We start from the raw sequence: 19,841 nt of genomic DNA, 5'->3' as shown, positions 1-19,841 counted from the left end.
CTGTAGTGGAAGCACAGAGTCTTAACCACTGGACCACCAGGAAAGCCCCCTCCTCTCGTTTCTTTTAACTCTGCTCTACGTCCCCTCCTCAGAGGTCTCCCCTGACCCATGTGAAAAGCACCCTCTATCTGCTTCTTTCCCACAGCAACTGTCCCTCCTGAAATCACACGTCAGTTTATCACCTGTTCCTTCTACTACACTGGAACCTCCATCCAGGCTGGGACTCGGTATCCCTAGCACCTAAGGCAGCAGCTGGGACACGAGGGTCTGAAAGAGGTTTAACGAGGGACTATTTTATATTCAGGACTGTGTACAGTGCAAAGATAACGAAACTGAACTGTAACAGTGGAGATCCCTGGAAAGTGGAGAGGGAGACTGAGGGGACAAAGGACACAGCCCTTCTACCCTTCTGTGCTTCGAGCAGTTTGTCAAAGGAGTACGCACTGTTGTCATAATTTATCAGACACTTTTCAAATAATTTATCCAACCATCTCAAGATACACCAGGCCACAAGAACAAAGCAGATTACACCTTTCCTTCTAAAAAGGTTTTAGGTTTTATTCGTTTATCAGACTACACTTCAATAAATAAGAAATCATTTTCTTTTAAGGGCCTGTCTGTTTCTCGTGGAAATGCTATGAGAAGAATTTTATTTTTGAAACTCAGGTGTTACAACTATATCACGTTTGGACTATACATTATCCCACTAGCAGGCCAGGCCCAGAGACGGCCTGCCTGATTCTTGAAGTGCTGCAGACCCTCACGCTTGGTTTAGAATGATCACCACGAGAAGCAGAGAGACTGAGCACACTCAAATCAGAGTCCACAAAAGAAAACAATCTTCACTGATGAATCGTTTATTCAAACAAGACAAAAACGTCTCCACATTGTTTCCTTTTATACAGAAAGTGGAACATTGCAAATATATCAGCTTTTCTCTTTTTCAACAGAATTTATTTCTGTCTGGTCCCAGGAATTGCCCTTCATTTTAGGATTCACGTTTTAGTAACACATATGCACCCATTACAGCCAAAAGAGCGTACTGCAAAGAAAACACAGCGGAAAATTACCGTGAGGACTACGAACAAATTTGGTCTATAAATGTATTCAGATAAAGTCTGGTCAATACTGGACTGAGGACAGGATCAAAAGATGACCTCTTCCACATGCTTTGTTCTCGAAATGAGCTGTTCAATAACACGTAACAGTTAAAACCCCCAAATATATTGATGGGCCAAGGATCACACACCCAACAAACACTGCTAATGTGCTACTCATTCATGTGTAGGTTTCCCACTGTGCTTCAAGTGATTAAAAAAACATATGGGGGCTTCCCTGGTGGCGCAGCGGTTGAGAGTCCGCCTGCCGATGCAGGGGACACGGGTTCATGCCCCGGTCCGGGAGGATCCCACATGCCATGGAGCGGCTGGACCTGTGAGCCATGGCCGCTGAGCCTGCGCGTCCGGAGCCTGTGCTCCGCAAGGGGAGAGGCCACAACAGTGAGAGGCCCGCGTACCGCAAAAAATATATATATATATACTTATGGATACTATTTTTGTTGAAGTTGGGAGATAAGCATTACTGGGCTTATTGTACAACTTTTTTCATATGTTTAAAGATTTCCATAATAAAAAGCAAAAACTATATAGGTGCCATTTTAGAACACACTATATAAACATAAAAGGTGGAAGTACTTACTTTCAATAATTAATTTCAATAATTTAAAACATAATTAAAATGAGTATATTAATTTGTCATTAACTACAAATACTCTGCAGAAGAATTAGCTAGCAGAACATTCTTAACAGACTGCATCTTTACAGTTGCATGTATAAAAGCGCCAGTATTTTCTTAAAAAATAAAGACGTACACATAAATTCCTACCTTGAATTTTGGATAGTCGTTCATTATTATGGTGACCATACCAACATATGGTAAAAACCTAAATTGTGGGATAAAAAGCCAGAAGTGTAAAAAGTGTTTGTAATATAATGATAGCAATACTTGAAAACACTATAAATCAGCATAGGAAAACGTCTTCCTTGGGAACAACACTGATTGGGGCCATAAAACAATATTCACTCCTGTCTCAGAAGGTTTTATGAGTAAAAAGCATTAGCGCTAACAGCCAGGACAACTTTTTAAGAAGGCAAATTAGGATCTAGAGATGCTACTTGTCTTCACTTGCTGCATGTCACCCTAACAGAATGAAAATAATTAGTAGAGCCACTTGTACAACAGAAAGGGCAAATCGAGTTCTTAATTTTTCTTAGTAGAGATGTAAGATTCAGATAGCCTATATATAAACTGCTGTGCGAGAGAGCTTTGAAAGCACATGAATAATTACTGGATTGGCCAAAAAGTTCGTTCGGGTTTAAATCTTACGGGAAAACCTGAACAAACTTTTTGGCAACCCAATAGTTTGTAACTGAAGGAATCCTCATCATTTTCATTGCACAGCACTTTTCAGATGTAACAAAGAAGTCGGTTGGGCAGTGGACACAAATGTGAATCCCGTAATTTATACCCAAACATGATTATGATCCCAGAGCGGATAAGCCAGGATAAACCAGCCAATGATCATGCTGACAAAATTAATGTCAATATGGAATCAGTTTGACCCAAGTGTCCATCATGTCACTGATAGGAAACAAGGTAACACTCCCTTAGTACCCTCCAGTCTGCTTGAAAATCAGTGGCATCAACCTCTCACTTATACACAGCCTCTCACCAGAGTGTCTAGAAATACAGGACTGACCAGCTGCAGGTCTCTGTCATCTCCCTGCAGATATCCAGGTGGGATTATTGCAACAGAGGAGAAATGGTTAAAAGGTGAGCAGAGGGAGGAAAGGGGTCGAAAGAGGCCTTAAGCTACGAGCTGATGAATAAAGCTGCATCTTAGAAAATGGTCACCGGTGTTCTCCAGCCTTACACAGCTGGTAGGATTTCAATGAAAGGAGACATTTCTAGAAAGGGTTAAATATAAAAAGGGTCACCAAGAGATGGGGAGAATCTCTTTTGGTATTTAATAACAGGACAGACTCTCTGCTGTGTCAATCAGAAGCAGAACTCATGGCTGGAACAATTATGCAAAGGTGGGTATTAAAAATTTTATCACAGAACTTTTCTTAGTAGTAAAAACCAGGAGATAATCTAAATGTTGACCAAAAGAGGACTAGTGAAATCAGTTATGATTCTCAGAGGAACATTATGCAGTCGTTTAAAAAGATAGGTGTAGGGCTTCCCTGGTGGCGCAGTGGTTGAGAGTCCGCCTGCCAAGGCAGGGGACATGGGTTCGTGCCCCAGTCCGGGAAGATCCCACATGCCGCGGAGCGGCTGGACCCGTGAGCCATGGCCGCTGAGCCTGTGCGTCCGGAGCCTGTGCTCCACAACGGGAGAGGCCACAACAGTGAGAGGCCCGCGTACCGCAAAAAAAAAAAAAAAAAAAAAAGATATAGGTGTAGATTTGACACAGAAAGCTATGTGCAACCTTCTCTTGGGTGAAAAAATAAAACTCTTCTATGTAAAATTATATATGCATACACACATCTATATAGGTACAAGGAATACCTAGAATATTCATCACAGTGTTACACAGTAGTTATTTCTGAAAGGATTTCTTATAATTGTTATTTAAAATCTATAAATAATCTCTAGGTGAGGATTTATTTCAAAAATAGAATTAAACCCATGATACAGATAGCATACTTGCATTCAGCTTTAGATTTCAGGTCCTTAGGAAGTTCTGAATTTTGTTTAGTCTTTACAGTACAAAGAATAACTGCTTACAACTCTCCTGACGTATAATCTTTGTAATGTATCATTCTATTAACCTTGGTTTCTTTGTTTCTAAATATTTTTCTGGTTTCTGAATCTTCTGTATAACTTAAAAGTTAATCCTCACTCACCCTCTGGCTCTCCCCACCACATCCTTCTTTTCGAGCCAGTTCTGGCCTTCTTTGTACAAGCCTCTATCGTCAACTTCATTATTATCTCCTTTAGTCAGAAATTTGATGTCTCCATTATCTCTGGAAAGCAAAACAATGTCCTTTCAAAAATTATTTTCAGCACAGCATCGTTAGAAAAGTATTAGCTTGGCCAACACTTCACAGGCAGATTTGGGCACTGAGAAAAGCAGTCAAAGATAACTTGATCTTTCTTGGTCTAAGATGCTTGCTGGCAGACAACCATTCAACTAAAGCACAAATCTAATGACAATTTTGTAGACTTAAATTCTAAAACACTTAAGTTACCCTGATAACCAAAAAGCATGGCGAAGCACAAGGGCACCAGGAAGGCAATGCTTAGCTCCAGCATCTGTTTCCATCCATTCTTCATCCCCACAGACCAACTGGTTAACACAGATTATATTCCTCTTCACTCGACACATGAACTTGGTCCCAGATTACACAGATTTGAGCACAAGGTAATTCAAACACAAATGTGCTCTTAGCTCTCCTCAAGCTTATTTTTCCTTACCAAATGTGGGATGTGTTAATGCCTTATTTCCTTCACCACTGTGCAAAGTGGATTACAATCCAGTTTGCAAACAAACAGGAATTACAAACGGCGTAAAACCACTGTGTTAAAGAGACAGGGGGGATTCATTGTAACATTGTAAACTGGTGCTTACACAGCCTTGATACTAGAAACACAATATTATAGCCTTATAGAGCTATAAAGAGGGTCTTTTTTCAATAAGACAAATGAGAAAATGCACTAAATAATCTGATAAAATATTAAAAGCCCACAAAGATTTGAAACCACGCCCAAAAGAGCGAGCGGATTTGTAGCCATGGTTATAAAATAAATTAAGAGTAGAAAAACCCGGGCCATCTCTCACAATTCACGAAAGCAAAGCATCATTATTTCCTTAACTTTGAACAATTTCTCATCTTTGTTTTTTTTTATTTTAATAATATATTTTATTTAACTCAATATATCAAAAGTATTCCTTCAACATATAATCAATCTAAAATTATTATTGAGACAGTCTCTGTCTTTTTTGGTACTAAGTCTTTGAAACCTGGTGTATATTTCACACTAGTTACATTTCAAGTGCTCAGTAACCATATATTGCGGGTGGCGAACTCATTGGCTAGTGCAGCTCTACAGGAAATGCACAATTTCCCATCTTTGGACATTGTTTTAAAATCAGGTGAGAGTTCTGTCGCATCATGACTGAGCGTATTTCTTCATCAGTAAGTTAACAAGTACTACTAACAAGGTAATGTTAGTGCAATACCAGTGTTTTAACACAAACTGAAACATCATTCTAATGTTTAGAGTAAAATGAAGTGAATATTTTTAGTATCAAACATCTTTGGGGAATACCTGGAAGCAGTGAATGGAATAAGAATCTCATACCAGAAATGTACAAATAGTTAGACACACAAACACAAACACACACACACACACACACACACACAGAGAATGAGCAATGCTCCATTATTTAAAAAATACAAATATATATACCTAACTTTAATCCCATAACTCATGCAGGTAAAATGCTATACTAAGCTGCATAAAGGTAAATGAATAACCACGTATGTAACGTTTTCGCTAATCACGTGACTGTACTCTCTCATGGAAACTTAATACGTTTGAGCTAGAAGTCATTGTTTCTGGTTCCCAAGAAGTGTTTTAATAAGTCATCACTGGCATTTAAGGAAAAGGCAAAGCCATCTGTGGTGGGGAGAATTAATGCAGGATATGCAATGATCAAATCATGGGAAGAGATGGGGAAAGGAATTTTTATTCATCCAGGGCTAATATTACTGCTGAGAATGCCAGTTTGTCCAAAGTGACACTGAGAAACAGGTAGCTTTCTGCATTTCAGAAGATAATTCTCTTACGAAAATTATCCTCAATTACCATGAGATTTGATTTTCTTTGAGACTCCTTCAAATAGCTAATATTCTGCAAGAATACATTCCAGTGTACACTGTGCAGCAATTCGTTTTTCAAGTGCTTTAGTAAACATCAGTTCATTTCATTCACATAATCACCCTGTGAGTTACTGTGGGTAAAGTATTATTCCCATCTTACAGACTCAGTTAAGTAGCAGGTTCAAAGTCACCCAATTACTAAATGGCAAAACTAGGAACATAATCCAGTGTTTCTGCTACTTTCTAATCAACCATTCAAACTGTCCACAGTTGTGTCTACAAAACAAAACCAAAGAGAAGTAAAGCCTCTTTACTTTTCATGAACTTTGATTACTCTGTGAACTATTGGAATGTCTCGGCCTTCGACTTTAAAAACAACGATTTCACCAGCTCTAATCGGGTCTTCTCGGAAATTTGTTAGGAACAGAAGGTCGCCCCTGTGAAAGGCGGGCTCCATGCTGCCACTGGAAAGAAACACAAAGTCACATCAGAATTATGTTCACACCAGGTGAATATTTCAACCCATAAAGAATACAACAAACATACCACTTAGAATATCCGCTTTCATCAACAGTCAAGCAGGTCTCTGATATAAAACAAACCACAGCAATTTCCTTCTGATGGCTCAAGGTGATAATGGTGAGAAAGGGAGCGATTTCTTCTTGGATTTGAGTATGAAAAGGGCACTAGCGGGTGGCTCTGCAGTTTGTATTAGGTAGAAAAAGAACTAAGAAAAATGTGGACTCTTCGAAGTAAAAGCCAATGATGGCTAAAATGCTTAGGATAATTTCTTCACCTACTGCTTCATCTTTACTCCTTTGACAAAATTCCTGAAGACATGCAGTGGGAAGAAGTTTCTAGAAAACCATCTCAGTCTGTGATAACAAGGACAGCAGTTTTAAAAAAAAAAACTCCCTGAACAAGTCTCAGAGGCAGGATGAGTACGCTGAAGTTTGGCAGCAAGAGTCATTATCGTGCCCCATTAGGAAGGCAGTCCTTTGAAATGTTTCACTAATAACAACTTACTCTTGCTTTCCTCAAGGGCCAGGGATTCCCCCAAGGTCAGTGTTCCCCAAGGTCACACATCCCTCATGATGTCAACAGTTTATACTGACAAGCCAAATTGCTTTAGAATTGTAAAGGATGCTTTAAAAAAAAAAAAAAAGTCCCCATGTACTGCAATTTCACAATAATCTCTGCACGCCAGTGTGTCTGTGTGATTGAAGAAGGGCTGGAACACCTCGGACCGAGTTCTGGCTCTGCCGAAAGTAACTGTGAGATGCGGGCGACTAGGCCTTGTTGGACCTCAGCTTCCATATTTGTTGGGCCCATCTCAATTTGAGGGGCTTAACTTTTTCTTTTTTTCAAAAGCCTTAAAATCCTTCCTTCAAATGAAATCTTACCAGGTAAAATATAGTCACATAAAGTACATAAAAGTGGAGCTGTCACAACCGAAGCAAGGCTAAGGTGTCTATAGTCCGTGAGCTTGGTCACCTTTTCCCTCCTAACCCATCCACCTGGACCCTAGGGCACCCCTGGAGCACAGTGTAAACACCAGTGAATTAGAGGCCCCCTCAGCTCTGTGTGTGAACCATGCCATCCTCAGGCTCCTAAGTTTATGAAAATGCTACATCTCTAGAAGCAGGCCCCTTGGCCAGCCACAGAAGGGTGGCCTGGTGAAGCCCGGGCCAGAGCTGTTGCCCCATCACGTGACAGCGGGGCCCAGAGGAGGGAAAGGGCACTGGCTTGGGGGCCAAGAAGCCTGCGTGCTGGTTCTCCCGCTCTGGCCAGCGGTGACCCGGCCCGCGTCACTGCTCCAGCCCGCTGCTCCCCGTGGAACAACAGGGCTCCACTCCCACTGCAGGGAGACTCAGCGATCTAAGGCACCGTGAGCAGAGCATCTCCAAGCACCTAAGGGCTCACAAACACGCTATTTAATTTCAAGTTGATTGTTAAGTTTTTCCCCTTGGATGACTTCATGGCTCTGGGAAGTTAAAGTATAAACTGTTCTAAGATGAATACGCTGTGCTTTCTAAGAGTAAAAGTCTTGAGAGTCTTGAGAAGAGAAGAGTCAGCTACCACAGCGCTGCTGAAGAAACCTAAGCAAACACCAGACACCATGCTGGGCACAGACTCCCTGCCCATGCAGGACAAAGAGAACCAAGTAAGAGTTTTAAATTAGTTATGTTTAAAAATCAATGTGTACACAAATAATGCATTATTACTATCTTATTAAAATGTCATTTAACATGGATTAAAACATGAAAGTGAATCACATTGCACTGGACCACAAGCATCAACATGATGAAAGGCCTCAACTGTCTACTGAAAAAGATTTTTCAACAAAGCCAAAAAAAAAAGAAACCTTCTCAAAACAGGTATCAAGAAAGAAAACTCTAAAACTTTATCCAATTAAAACACCGAGTTTGGGTTGTCCACGCTGCTCCTGGGTCCTGGGCAGCAGTAGGACGGCTGGCAGGACCCACCTCAGCACCACCACGATGGGACTCTCGCTGCCAGTGAGGACGATCAGGCCTTTCCAGATCATAAGCGCAGAAGACACAATCATGGCAAAGTTTAAGACCTGGTAATAGAGCTGGAATGAAAAAGGCCAAACCAAAAGTAAGAACCGGTGACAGAATATTCACTAACCCAAAGCTTGTTTTAAAAAAAAAAAGCTTTTATTTTAGGACATGAAACTAGTTCACACAAGCTACAAAATTAGGTAGAATTTCAACTTCTGACCATGGAATGCCCATGTATCTTCTCTCCTTCCGTGAGAGAAAAGGAAAAAAATTAAAAACCAGAGTAATCTGTGGGACCTGCTTTGTTAAGGCCTCTGTACGACTCTTACCTCTCCAGAATCCCCCAGAACCTTCAACCCTGAGGGGACCCACCACTCAGGTTCTATGGCTCGGCCTCCCGCTCTAGTGCAGAGGGCGGAGGTCTAACCTGAGAGCCCCGACATGCCCACAGCTCACCCAGAACACTCCTCAGCCCCACGGCCAGAAGGGTCCCGAATGAGGGTGCAGAATCCTAGTCTTCCAGCACTCTGTCCTACACAAGGTTATTCTGCATCGGAAATTACAATTCAAAAGTGAACAGAAACTGGAAACACCTAGATGTTTAGGGTTTTCATAAATGTTTTAAATGATGAGCATCAAACATTTGGTTAAGAACACGGCAGGAAGGCCACCGAGTCCGCATCTAGTTTTAAGCCGCCCTCGCTCCACCGGAGACCACAGAGGGCCCACAGGGCTGCCCGCCCTCACTATGCCCCAGGACGGCTCCGACTGTGGCACCTGCCTCGGGTGCCACACTTGCTCTGGGTGATCTGAAGAGCGTGGATGGCCTCCTGCACTTGCTCTGGGTGATCTGAAGAGCGTGGATGGCCCACCCAACACTCTGGTGTCTCAATTCCTGGGCCTCCTCGCCTCCAATGACCCTCTCCCTCCACCTGAACCGTCCACTCTCAGCGGCATACCTGGCCCTGAAACTACTCAATCCCCCACCACGTCTCTAGCTCAAGTAGCCCCTCCCCCCGGGCGCGTGAGCCTGCTCTTCTGGCCTGTGTGTTCACCTACACGGCCGGACTCCGGCCCTCCAGGGGCCTCCACCACCCACCTCCGTCTCTCCACCCTCAGCATGCAGCGTGCAGCCCCCATGAGGCCTGGCAGCCGCCTTACTCCAAGACCTTCTGTCTACCCCTCCAAAGAAGAAGCTTCCAGACCTCTACCCGCGAGGGGAAACCTCTGAGTAGAGTCGGAGAGGACAGCTTGGGCTCTAACTGCGTCTCAGCATTTCTGCCCAGCTCATTCATTTGAGCCCCACCTCCCCTCACCCCTCCCGCGCATTCTGGAGACACCTGGGACTGCCAGCCCTTGAGTCTTGGCGGCATCTGCAGCGTAAGCAGTGGAGACTTATTCCTCCACGTCCCCCCACTGCTGGTTCCAGCTGTCAGTTGCCACTCTTCTGTTTTCCAGCTTCTAGTATTTGATTGCTCTTGTTTCCCTTTCTGGGCTTCCTATCTTGGAGTAACTGATGACTTTTTAAAATCCCTTTACTATATACAGTTTTAGTGGTGTTTCAGAGCAAGTGAGATTAGGTAGGTTAGGTCCTGTCTTAACTACCTGCTAGCTTTCCAGCTAGGACTCAGATCACATGGCTCCGGACAGTACTGTTTTCCTCAAATATCCAAATATAATTTTAACTGAGACAGAATGCAGGGTTATGGACTCTTTTTGAGGATCGAATACAGTTTAAAATGCAGTTTTAAGCACAGTTTAAATATAGTTTTAAATAGTCTTAAAAATGCACAAGGCCTGGAGAAATGGGGGCTGAAGACACTCAGGAAGGCCCAGGAGGCATGTGGCAGGTGGATTTACACGCTTCTGACTTTGAAAGTGTAGACCAGCCTTTACAGCAGCGGTTCTCAAACTTCAGTGTGCACTAGCATCCCCACGTGGGGCCTGAGAATTTGCATTTCAAACAAGTTCCCAGGTGACCCTGAAGCTGCTGGTCCAGGGACCACAGTGTGAGAACCGCTGTTCTCTACCATTGGTTGGCAACCTTGGCTGCACGTTAGAATCACCTGGAGAGCCTTTGGAACACGGTACACCTGGTCTCCATCCAAGACCGATGGAACCAATGGGAGGGGAGGGGTGCTGGCATCCCTGTTTCTCAAACGGCTCGCAGGTGGTCCTGATGCACAGAGGCTGGACCACTGTTCTACACCTTCTCCCTCCCCTGGGCTTCAGTCTCTCCCACCTTCAGTCCTCCTTCCACCTCACATCCTCCGTAAGGCTTCTACACTCTCTCTTCACAGCCAAACCTCAGGAGCTTCTACCCCAGGTTTCTCCTCTTCCTCTCCATCTACAGTCACCCCTCAGCCTACACACCCAGTCACATGCTCACTAAATCCAACGGACAACTGTCAGTCCTCACCTTGCTGACCTTTTGGCAGCTGTCAACACAGATGATCACTTCTACAAGCTCTCCGCCCCTGGCTTCCAGGATAGCACACTGTCCACCCTCCGACCACTTTCTTTCTAATCTTCCTGCCAGTTCCTCCTCTAACTGGACCTTCAAATGCCGGCACTGGCACCATCATGCTAACTGCTCCCAATACTGAGATTTCCAACTGCCTCCCTGACAGTCTCACTCGGATGTCTGTAAAGGCAGCACCAACCCAACACGGTCAAAACTGAACTTAGCTTCTGCAAAAAGGCTTCAGTGCTCGTGATCTCATCTCAATACATGGCATTCCCATCCACCCAGCTGTCTGCAGTCACCCCCCACCCATTTGTTCTATCCTCTCTATCTTCTAAATATGTCTGGCATTTGTTCAGTTCCTTCTATTCCCATTGCCACCACGCTCATCTAAGTCACCAGCACAGCCCGTCGGACACTGCGAGCGCCTCCTAAGCAGGCTCCCGATGTCCACGCGTGCATCTTCCGACGCGTGCTCCACGCTACACTCAGCACTGGTTTTCAAATGCACCTCTGGTCATCGGCTCATCTCTATGCCCTGCATAAGGCTCTTTGATTGCACCCCACACTCCATGCGTGAATATGATCTCTAAGTCCCTGTCTGATATATGGCCTCTCCTCTCCAGTGTCAGCTAGTAAAGCTCACTGCACTCCAGCTCCACTGGCGGGCTCTGTCAGTGATTCAGAAAGCACACGCTCCTTTCCACTCCAGGACCTTCACCGGCTACTGTCGTGGCCCAGAGGCTCTCCTTAGCACACCTAACACTCACTCACCTTTAAGTCCTACTTTAAACATCAGTTCCCAAGGGAAGCCCTCCCTGACCTATTAGACCAGGAGTTAGCAAACTTTTTCTGTAAAGGGCCAGGTAATACATATTTTAGGTTTATGGGCCTTATCATCTCTGTTGAAATGACTCAACTCTACCATTGTAGTGGGAAGGCAGCTACAGACAATACGTAAAAGAATGAACATGGCCGAATTCCAATAAAACTTTATTTATAAAAACGGGCAGTGGGCTGGAGTTTGCCAACCTCTGCTATAGACCAGCCTGTGTCCTCCTGCTATATATTCTCACTGCATCCTGTATTTCTTTATACCATCCATCACCTTGATAATTATGCATATAATTATTTAATGCATCTTTCACACTAAACTGTAAGTTCCACAAAGGCAAGGATCATTTCAGCCTTGTTCACAGCTGTGTCCCCAATGTTCAACACAGGCCTGGGAAAAAGTAAGTATTCAGTTTGTTGAATAAATAGTGAGAAATACACGGTGGGCACATATAAACTAGTAGTAAGAAAAACACTAAAATCGCAACAACAAAAAAGAAGTACAAGCTTAAAACTATTAATATTCCAAAGAAGAAACATAAGTGGCGAATAAACACAAAGTGTTTAAACCAAATCCTGCCTCCCCCTTGCCCCTTTTCGGCCTAGTAAATGTAAAGGTTTTTTGTTTATTTGTGTGTGTGTGTGTGTGTGTGTGTGTGCGTGTGTGTGTGTTTTAATGCTAATACTCAGAGCGTGGCAAGCATATATTCCAGTGGCGGGGATGCAAGTTGATATAACCATTCTGAAAGCAATTTAGTGTCAAGCATTAGTATCAAGAGGTTGCTCTTGGCCCAGTAACCCTACTTCTAGGAATTCAGTTTAAACCAGTTTAAACCTAAAGGCAGATAGGGAATTACGGCCCAAAGATACTTATCACAGTCTTATTTTTAAAGGGAAAGGGAAATAAATGAGCAACAACAGAGAAATGACTGAGTAAATAACGGCAAATTACTGCACTATTCGAAACAATGAATAAAGAACTTTAATGGCAGGACGAAACACTCAAGACATATTGAGTGAAAAATGTAGGCTGCAGTAGGATCTCCCCAAACTGTTTAACAGTTTATAAAGCAAACACAAGGAGATCCCCCAAGATGCTAAGAGTCTATCTTAGCATGGTGGAATTATGAATGATGGGACTGTCTTATTTAAACTACTTTAAACTACTCTCTAGTCTTTAAAATTCCTATGATGAGCATAGATTAATTTCAAAATCTGGGAGGGGGTAGGGAAGTATTTAAAGGAAGAGCAATTTGACAAGATAGAGGCCGTTAAAATAATCATTTTGAAGAGTGTGACAAAACATGAAAACATTCTGATATGATAGGAAGGAAAAGAAAAGCAAAGCTCAAAACTGTCTCTTGCTAAAATTACAACTGTGTGCAAGTATGTAATTTGAGGTAATCGTGAAGGTTACAAAAGTGGGGACAAAAGGTGCATTAAAATAACATATTTCGATGTAATAAATGAAAATAGGATAATAAATGTAATTCAAAATTAAAGTTACATACCATTTTTTTAACTCCTTGGCTCAAGTGTCAATAGCAAATTATCAAATTAAATTAAATTCCCAGGAGAGCAAAAAAGGAAACTGGAGTGCTAAACGGACATTGTTCAAGTGTTGGGCTATAATATGTTAAACGGTTGCTTAAAGTAAAATCAGCCTTGCTAGCCACATCAGCCTGAAGCAGAAGTTGTTCACTGGCGTTCACGTTCAAAAACTTCACCACCTGCTCTGCTTGACCTAAAGGATTTAGTAAAGAACTGCTGTTGCATTATGAACTGCAGCTCTGATTAGGAAAGCCCCAAGGCATGGTTTTCTATAGAGACTGCCATCTTTATACACGTTTTCAAACCATCGGGCTCCACCCTGATAAAAGAAAATTATACAATATTGCCACTTATCTAATAAAGACCACGTACTGAGAATATATTTTCCAGTATGATTTTCTATGCTTGAAAAATTCTTTGAGAGGAAATAAAATCAATTCCTAAAAAAAAAACTTCTCTGAGCAAGACATTTATTTGCTCAAGAGATAGCCAATTATATAGAAACCTAACAATCAAGCTAACTGCAAAACCACACATCACCCTTCCAGCACCCTATCTTTAAGGGACCTAGTATCTAAGTCTAGGACTGAAATCCTGGAATCTAGAAAATGTAATTTTGATGGAACTACTGACAAGCTGATTGGAAATATACACCCCACATTTCACTGGTGCCTTTTCTTATTGTTCATCTTTGCCTACCAACTCTGTATGCTTGGCACTTAATCATCCCAGCAGAGTTTAGAAGCAAGCTCACAGTCTTTGTCAAGCAAAGATGAAATAGCCAATGTCTACGGGTTTTAAACAAACGTTTCAGACCAGATATTGTGGCTGACAGAGCAGCAGAAATGCCAGTGGCTGTTTTTCTTCCTCTCTCTCTCACTGCAGAAACAAAGAGTCCTTGTTTTTGCATGTGGCTCTTTCCTTAATTAACTGTAAGCAAGGGCAGCAGAAAAAGGAGGTCCCTCTTCCAAGACTGGTGGAGCGAGCATGCCTGACAAGGTGTCACAGGATGCTATTGTGGAGGGAAAAAGAAAAAAGCAAAAGGACAAAGCTTTAAAAAAAAAAAAAACAAAAAGGACAAGGAGGCAGCAGATTTGAGCTTCTGAATTTTAATTAGAAGACTAGCAAAATACAGACAATGCAACCAGCTACTAACGGGCCTTATCACTGAGAGTGGGAATATACAGAGCTTTCAAAAGGCAAACTGGCTTAGCGATTGACAGATTCACCAGAAGGCGTTCATTGATAGTCTGCAGTCGGTAATCGGTACCAATTTTAGAGACATTTTTAAAACCTACCCAATTAAGTCTAGATTTTTTTTAAGTAAAGCTCTACTTCCTGGAGGATTTTCTTGTAAACCACATCAATGTTCAGGGCATTAGCTGTTGGTTTTTCCAGATAGTGATAATCTCTGCCACAACTCATCTTAATCACAGAAATTCCCAGGAGCTCAACTGACATGCACACCTAGAAGCAACCAGGTTCTCAACACAGTTCATGAGATTCAAGTCACCAAATTCCCCCACGCTACTGCACTAGTCTGAAATTCTACTCGGAAAAAAGAAAGAGAGAGGGGGACGGGGTCGGGGGTCGGGCTAAGGAGAGGCATAAAGGAAGTCTTCTTCCGAGGCCCTCTCCCAGAGGGGTGAGAAATCAACTCCAGTCGCCCAAAGACCCCACGCTAGCTGCCTCCGATATTCAAGGTGCTGCCAGACCACGGAATCCAAGAATGAAGTTAGAGAAGACATCTGGAATCCCTTTTGGAACACTGATTCAGTCCACAATGATGGAGCACCACCAGTGAGCTCTCCCGCACGAGGAGTTTTATTTAGTCCCAAAGCCTGGCCGGGAAAACACTCCCCGGGATGGGAAGAAACCGCGTCGGGAGGCATTACTGGACAGCTCCCATCGCTAGGAAGTTCTCCCCTTTTGCCTGCTTTTCTGCCACTTCCATCCGCGGGCAGCCTCCTTCAGGACCTCAGGCCTCAGAAACCCCCCCGAGAAATCTGTTCCCTTTTCCACGGGATGGCCCTTCAAATACGTGCAGAAGGCTGTCACTCGCGGTAGAGTCATCTCTCCCCGCTTTCTCAACCACACGACCTCCAAAGGACGGGGTTCCTATTCTCTTCCCCTTCCGGGCTACGCTCCCCTAATTGCGCTTTTGTCAGTGCAATTAAGTGCCCACACGTGGGTCTGTGCGGATTTGAACCCAGGGCCTCCGAGAGCCCAGGGCGGGAGCCTCGGGTCGCCACCGGCCCCAGTCCCGGGGCGCTGTCCTTGCGGGAACTCCATCCGGGGAGCTCCGACTCCCCGCTGTCTCAGCCAGTCGCGGCTTCCGGACGCGCCCCCCACGCGGGACTCCGTTACCTGGCGCTTGTTCATCTTCCTCAGATCCCCAAAGATGTCCAAGCCGGACGCAGGAAGATGCGACCCCACGGCACCCGCGCGTACCATGCCGGGCTCTCTGGGGGGCCGAAGCGGCCCGCGGGCTCCGGGTGTCACAGACAGCTGCGGAGCACCGGCCAGGCCCCCGCCCAACGGCCTTGCCGGCCACGTGACCTGAGACTCGCTCGGGCGTCTGGGAATCGTAGTCCTGCGAGTCTTAGCCACCAGTGTACCTGGAAGGAACCAGGAGGAAGAAAACTACCACTCCCAGAATTCCGCGCGCCGAGAGCCTCGTCCAGTGAAGACCCAGGGCTCCCAGAGACTGGGGCGACCGGGCTCGGGAGCCTCGTCTGACCCTTGCGAGGGAACCTCGGGGAGCTGGTGATGCTGCATATGGCTCGGCCAGCTCGGGGAAGTGACTGCTCAAGAGCAACCGAATTCCCCAAGACTCTGGTCAGGCGCCAGGAGGACACCTAAAGCCCTCGGTATTCACCTAGCCGTGTATCTAGGCCATTGGATGACTGCGACTAGGGAAGGCGGGGCTTCTGCAAGGGGGCAGGCTGTGCGGACTAGGGGAGGAGTCTACACAGGGGCTTGGCGGGTGGGCGGGGCCTGGAAGAGGCGGGAATTTTGAAGCCTCCGAGTTCCGCGCTCTGCAAGAGTAACAGGATTTGAAAGCAAGGAAACAAGAGAATACAATGATGTATCCTCTGATCATAGCTGTGTCGCAACGGATGTTAACTGAATGAAAAAATAGCCAATTAATTTTATGCACGAGGAAACAGAAGCCCAGAAAGGTTAAATGACATGGTCAAGGTAAAGTGGCAGAGTCTGGAATAGAACTCAAATTTTTAAATTTCCAAATACTGGATTATGGTAATCCTGATCCTAGATTATATTTAGTTTATTCACTCACTCATTTATGCATTATTTATTTCATTCATTTATTCGCAAATTTTTTGGAGCATCTACTATGCACCTAGCCCTATTCTAGACGCAAGAAACAATGAACATCTAGCAGCGGGAAACATAATAAATAAGTTATACAGTACTTAAGGAGCGGTGGTGCTATGGAAGTAGGAAAAGCAGATAAGAGAGAGGAGAAGCTCTGCGGGAAGGGAGCAGGTGGCAATTTAAAATAACCCACAAGTTGACTTACCAGGAAGCTACTGAAACGTACACTTCGGGACACTTCACTTGCAGAGGCCCCTTCTGAAGCCTTGAAGAAAAATGGTCATATGGTTTTGTAAGAGTTTAAAAAGCAAGATATTTGGGACTTCCCCGGTGGTCCAGTGGTTAAGACTCCACGCTCCTAGTGCAGGGGGCCCGGGTTTGATCCCTGATCTGGGAACTAGGTCCCACATGCTGGGAACTAGGTCCCACACGGCAACGAAGATCCCATGTGCCACAACCAAGACCCGGTGCAGCCAAATAAATAAATAAATATTTTTTTAAATATTAAAAAAACAAGATATTTGAATCGCTATTGGTTGATTCCCATTTCTTTGCATTCCAACTTCCCCTCCATCATACTTCCCTTCATGCTGGAGGGACAAGGAACATTTTGAGGATCCAGCTAAGGAGAGGTTGAGTTGGAGATACATTTAGTTTGGGTTTAGTAGATATATTTCTGTGGTTCATGGCTATTTCCTGTCATCCTTTTGTAGGAATGGCTTCTAGGAATACTACCACCCGCTGTACCAATTCACCTGACATCGTGGCAGGAAGTTGCACTAGAGGTGGTATCCTGATATGAGGGTCTCCTACAGCACCTGGCCTTGGAAGTATGTGGATAATAGAAAAGAAACAAGGTTTGAGAGGTATGGAGCCAGAAGCTAATCTGCATAAAAATTTTCCAAACATCAGATGTATAATATACAATTGTCATCAGTCAATCAGGAAGATAGGGTGATCATTAAAACCAGCACTAACAGCTGCTGGAACCAAGATGGTAGAAATGAAAGTATTTAGATGTGTTCAGATTCTGGATATATTTTGAAGGTAGAGTCCTCAGGATTTTTTGAAAGAATAGATACAGAGTATGAGAGAAGAAAAGAAGTTAAGGCTGACTCCAGGGTTTTTAGCCTGAGGAACTGGAAGGATAGAGTTGCCCTCAACTGAGGCAAAGAAAGCTATAGGCAGAGCAGATTTGCGGGAGAAGGGTGAGAATTCACATTCGCTGTGACCAACAAACGTGGTGCCCAGGTTTTACCCATCCAATATCCTTAGGGCACATCCTTCAGACTTTGCCTCCATGCTCCTGCATATGTTGAGCACTGGGTAAGGAGCAAAGCAGAACGACATTAAGTGGAAATCCCCAGGTACCTTCCAATCTTGGACTAGTTGATTAACTTCCATGAACCCTTTTCCTTATCCATAAACTAAAAACTGCATTGGTTATAGTCACTTTGGAAGACAGTTTGTTAATTTCTTACATAGTCTTAACTATAAGATCCAGCAATCATGCTCCTTGGTATTTACCCAAAAGAGTTGAAAACCTATGTCCACGCAAAACCTGCCCATGAATGTTTATAACAGCTTTACTCATAATTGTCAAAACTAAGAAGCAACCAAGATATCCTTCAGTGGTCAAATGGAGAAACAAACTGTGATACATCCAGACAGTGGAATATTATTCAATGCTAAAAAGAGATGAGCTACCAAGACATGAAAAGATATGAAGGAAACTTAAATGCATTCTACTAAGTGAAAGAAGCCAATTTGAAAAGGCTACCTATGATATGATTCCCACTATATGACATTCTGGAAAAGTCAAAACTATGGAGACAGGAAAAAGATCGATGGTTGCCAGGGGTTAGTGGGGACAATGAATAGGCAGAGCACAGAGGGCAGTGAAACTACTTTGTCTGATGCTATACTGATGTATAATGGACACATGCCATTATACATTTGTTCCAGTGGCATGTGAGACACCCAGCGATCCTCAGCCTCCAACAAGTCTCCTCAGCGCCACAAAGGATGGTTCCCTAGCAAGTGTAAGTAGCACTCCAGGGTGTAGCTTCCCAGGGAGTCTCCTCAGTACCAGCTTCCTCCTTCCCAGCCCCAGTCTGTCACACCTCAGAGAACTTCTCCACGATCAGGTGGCATATATCTTAACTCTTTGCCTAGGACCTACGGCTATATACAGGAGTGACTGCACACTGAGGAAGAGGAAATACCCAGGTCTTTGGGAGATCACTCTACATTGTCTCTGAATTGACTTTATATTCCTAGAGACCTAAAATGTGACTGTGCCCACAAGTCAAAGTAGGAGCTTATAGTGATCAGGTGATAGACTAAGTCTTAGCTCAAATTTGACTCACAGTGGAACTTGTTGGTGTATGGACTCACCTGTGGTCCATTTCCTCAGTTCTTGGATGTGTATTTGGAAAAGATATACTTCCCCAATCTAAGAATCCCCACGTTCTCTCTCTGATCCAGTAAGGGCCATTATCGTAGGAAGAGCTAAGTAAAAGCCAAAAGATTGTCCCTTCCCTACCAAGATACTAAGCCAGAAGCAAAATCCCATCCCTGGGGGAGTTACAGTGATCCAGGCCACCATTAAAGGATTACAAGATGCAGGGATGGTGATATCCATCACATCTCCATTAACTCACATGTTCAGCCTGTGCAGAAGTTGCATGCAGAACAAGAGAAAAGTTTTAAAAAAAAAAAAGAAAAAAGAAAAGAAAAGAAAAAAAAAGAAGTTGCATGGATCTTGGAGAATGGCTATGGACTACTATAAACTTAATCAGGTGGTGACTCCAATTGTAGCCGCTATCCCACACTTTTTCCATGAGCAAATCAACACAGCCCCTGGCACTTGGTATGCAGCTATTGTCCTAAATAAGTCTTTTTTCCATGCCAATTTGTAAGGACCACCATATGCAATTTGCTTTTACCTGGCAAGGCCATCAGTATACCTTCATAGTCTTGCCTTGGAATTATGTCAACTTTCCTACTCTCTGCCATAATGTTGTTTCCAGAGATCTTGACACTCTTGACACACCATGACACTCTGAAAAACATCACATTGTTCCATTACATTGATCAAATTACACTGGCTGGAGCTGATGAACATGTGGTATAAGTACCTTTTTTTTTCGGCTGCACCATGCAGGTTGTGGGATCTCAGTTCCCCCACCAGGGATTGAACCCAGGCCCCAGGCCATGGTAGTGAAAGCTCAGAATCCT

General features: G+C 43.9%; 1 protein-coding gene across 1 annotated transcript; it reads right to left on the bottom strand.

Annotated features, from left to right (window-relative positions):
• Nucleotides 1-841: 841 nt before the first annotated feature.
• On the bottom strand, nucleotides 842-15,860 carry SEC11C (SEC11 homolog C, signal peptidase complex subunit). Its single transcript, XM_060029152.1, has 6 exons — nucleotides 15,630-15,860; nucleotides 8,375-8,484; nucleotides 6,203-6,352; nucleotides 3,909-4,028; nucleotides 1,885-1,942; nucleotides 842-1,042 (listed from the first exon to the last, which is right to left on the bottom strand). The coding sequence occupies exons 1-6, from the start codon at nucleotides 15,714-15,716 to the stop codon at nucleotides 989-991; spliced, it is 579 nt and encodes a 192-aa protein (XP_059885135.1). The 5' UTR covers nucleotides 15,717-15,860; the 3' UTR covers nucleotides 842-988.
• Nucleotides 15,861-19,841: the final 3,981 nt, after the last annotated feature.

This window comes from Delphinus delphis, chromosome 13 (genome assembly GCF_949987515.2).
Source record: "Delphinus delphis chromosome 13, mDelDel1.2, whole genome shotgun sequence".
NCBI lineage: Eukaryota > Metazoa > Chordata > Mammalia > Artiodactyla > Delphinidae > Delphinus > Delphinus delphis.
This window is presented reverse-complemented; position numbering and strand designations above follow the sequence as displayed.

Bases quoted from the DNA above. Each gene is read 5' to 3' on its own strand.
- SEC11C (XM_060029152.1), bottom strand. From the start codon at position 15,716: ATGGTACGCGCGGGTGCCGTGGGGTCGCATCTTCCTGCGTCCGGCTTG. The intron at 1,943-3,908 runs GTGAGTGAGGAT...CCCACAATTTAG, and splicing joins GTGGTGGGGAGAGCCAGAGG to GTTTTTACCATATGTTGGTA. The intron at 1,043-1,884 runs GTAGGAATTTAT...TTTTCTTTGCAG, and splicing joins ACGACTATCCAAAATTCAAG to TACGCTCTTTTGGCTGTAAT.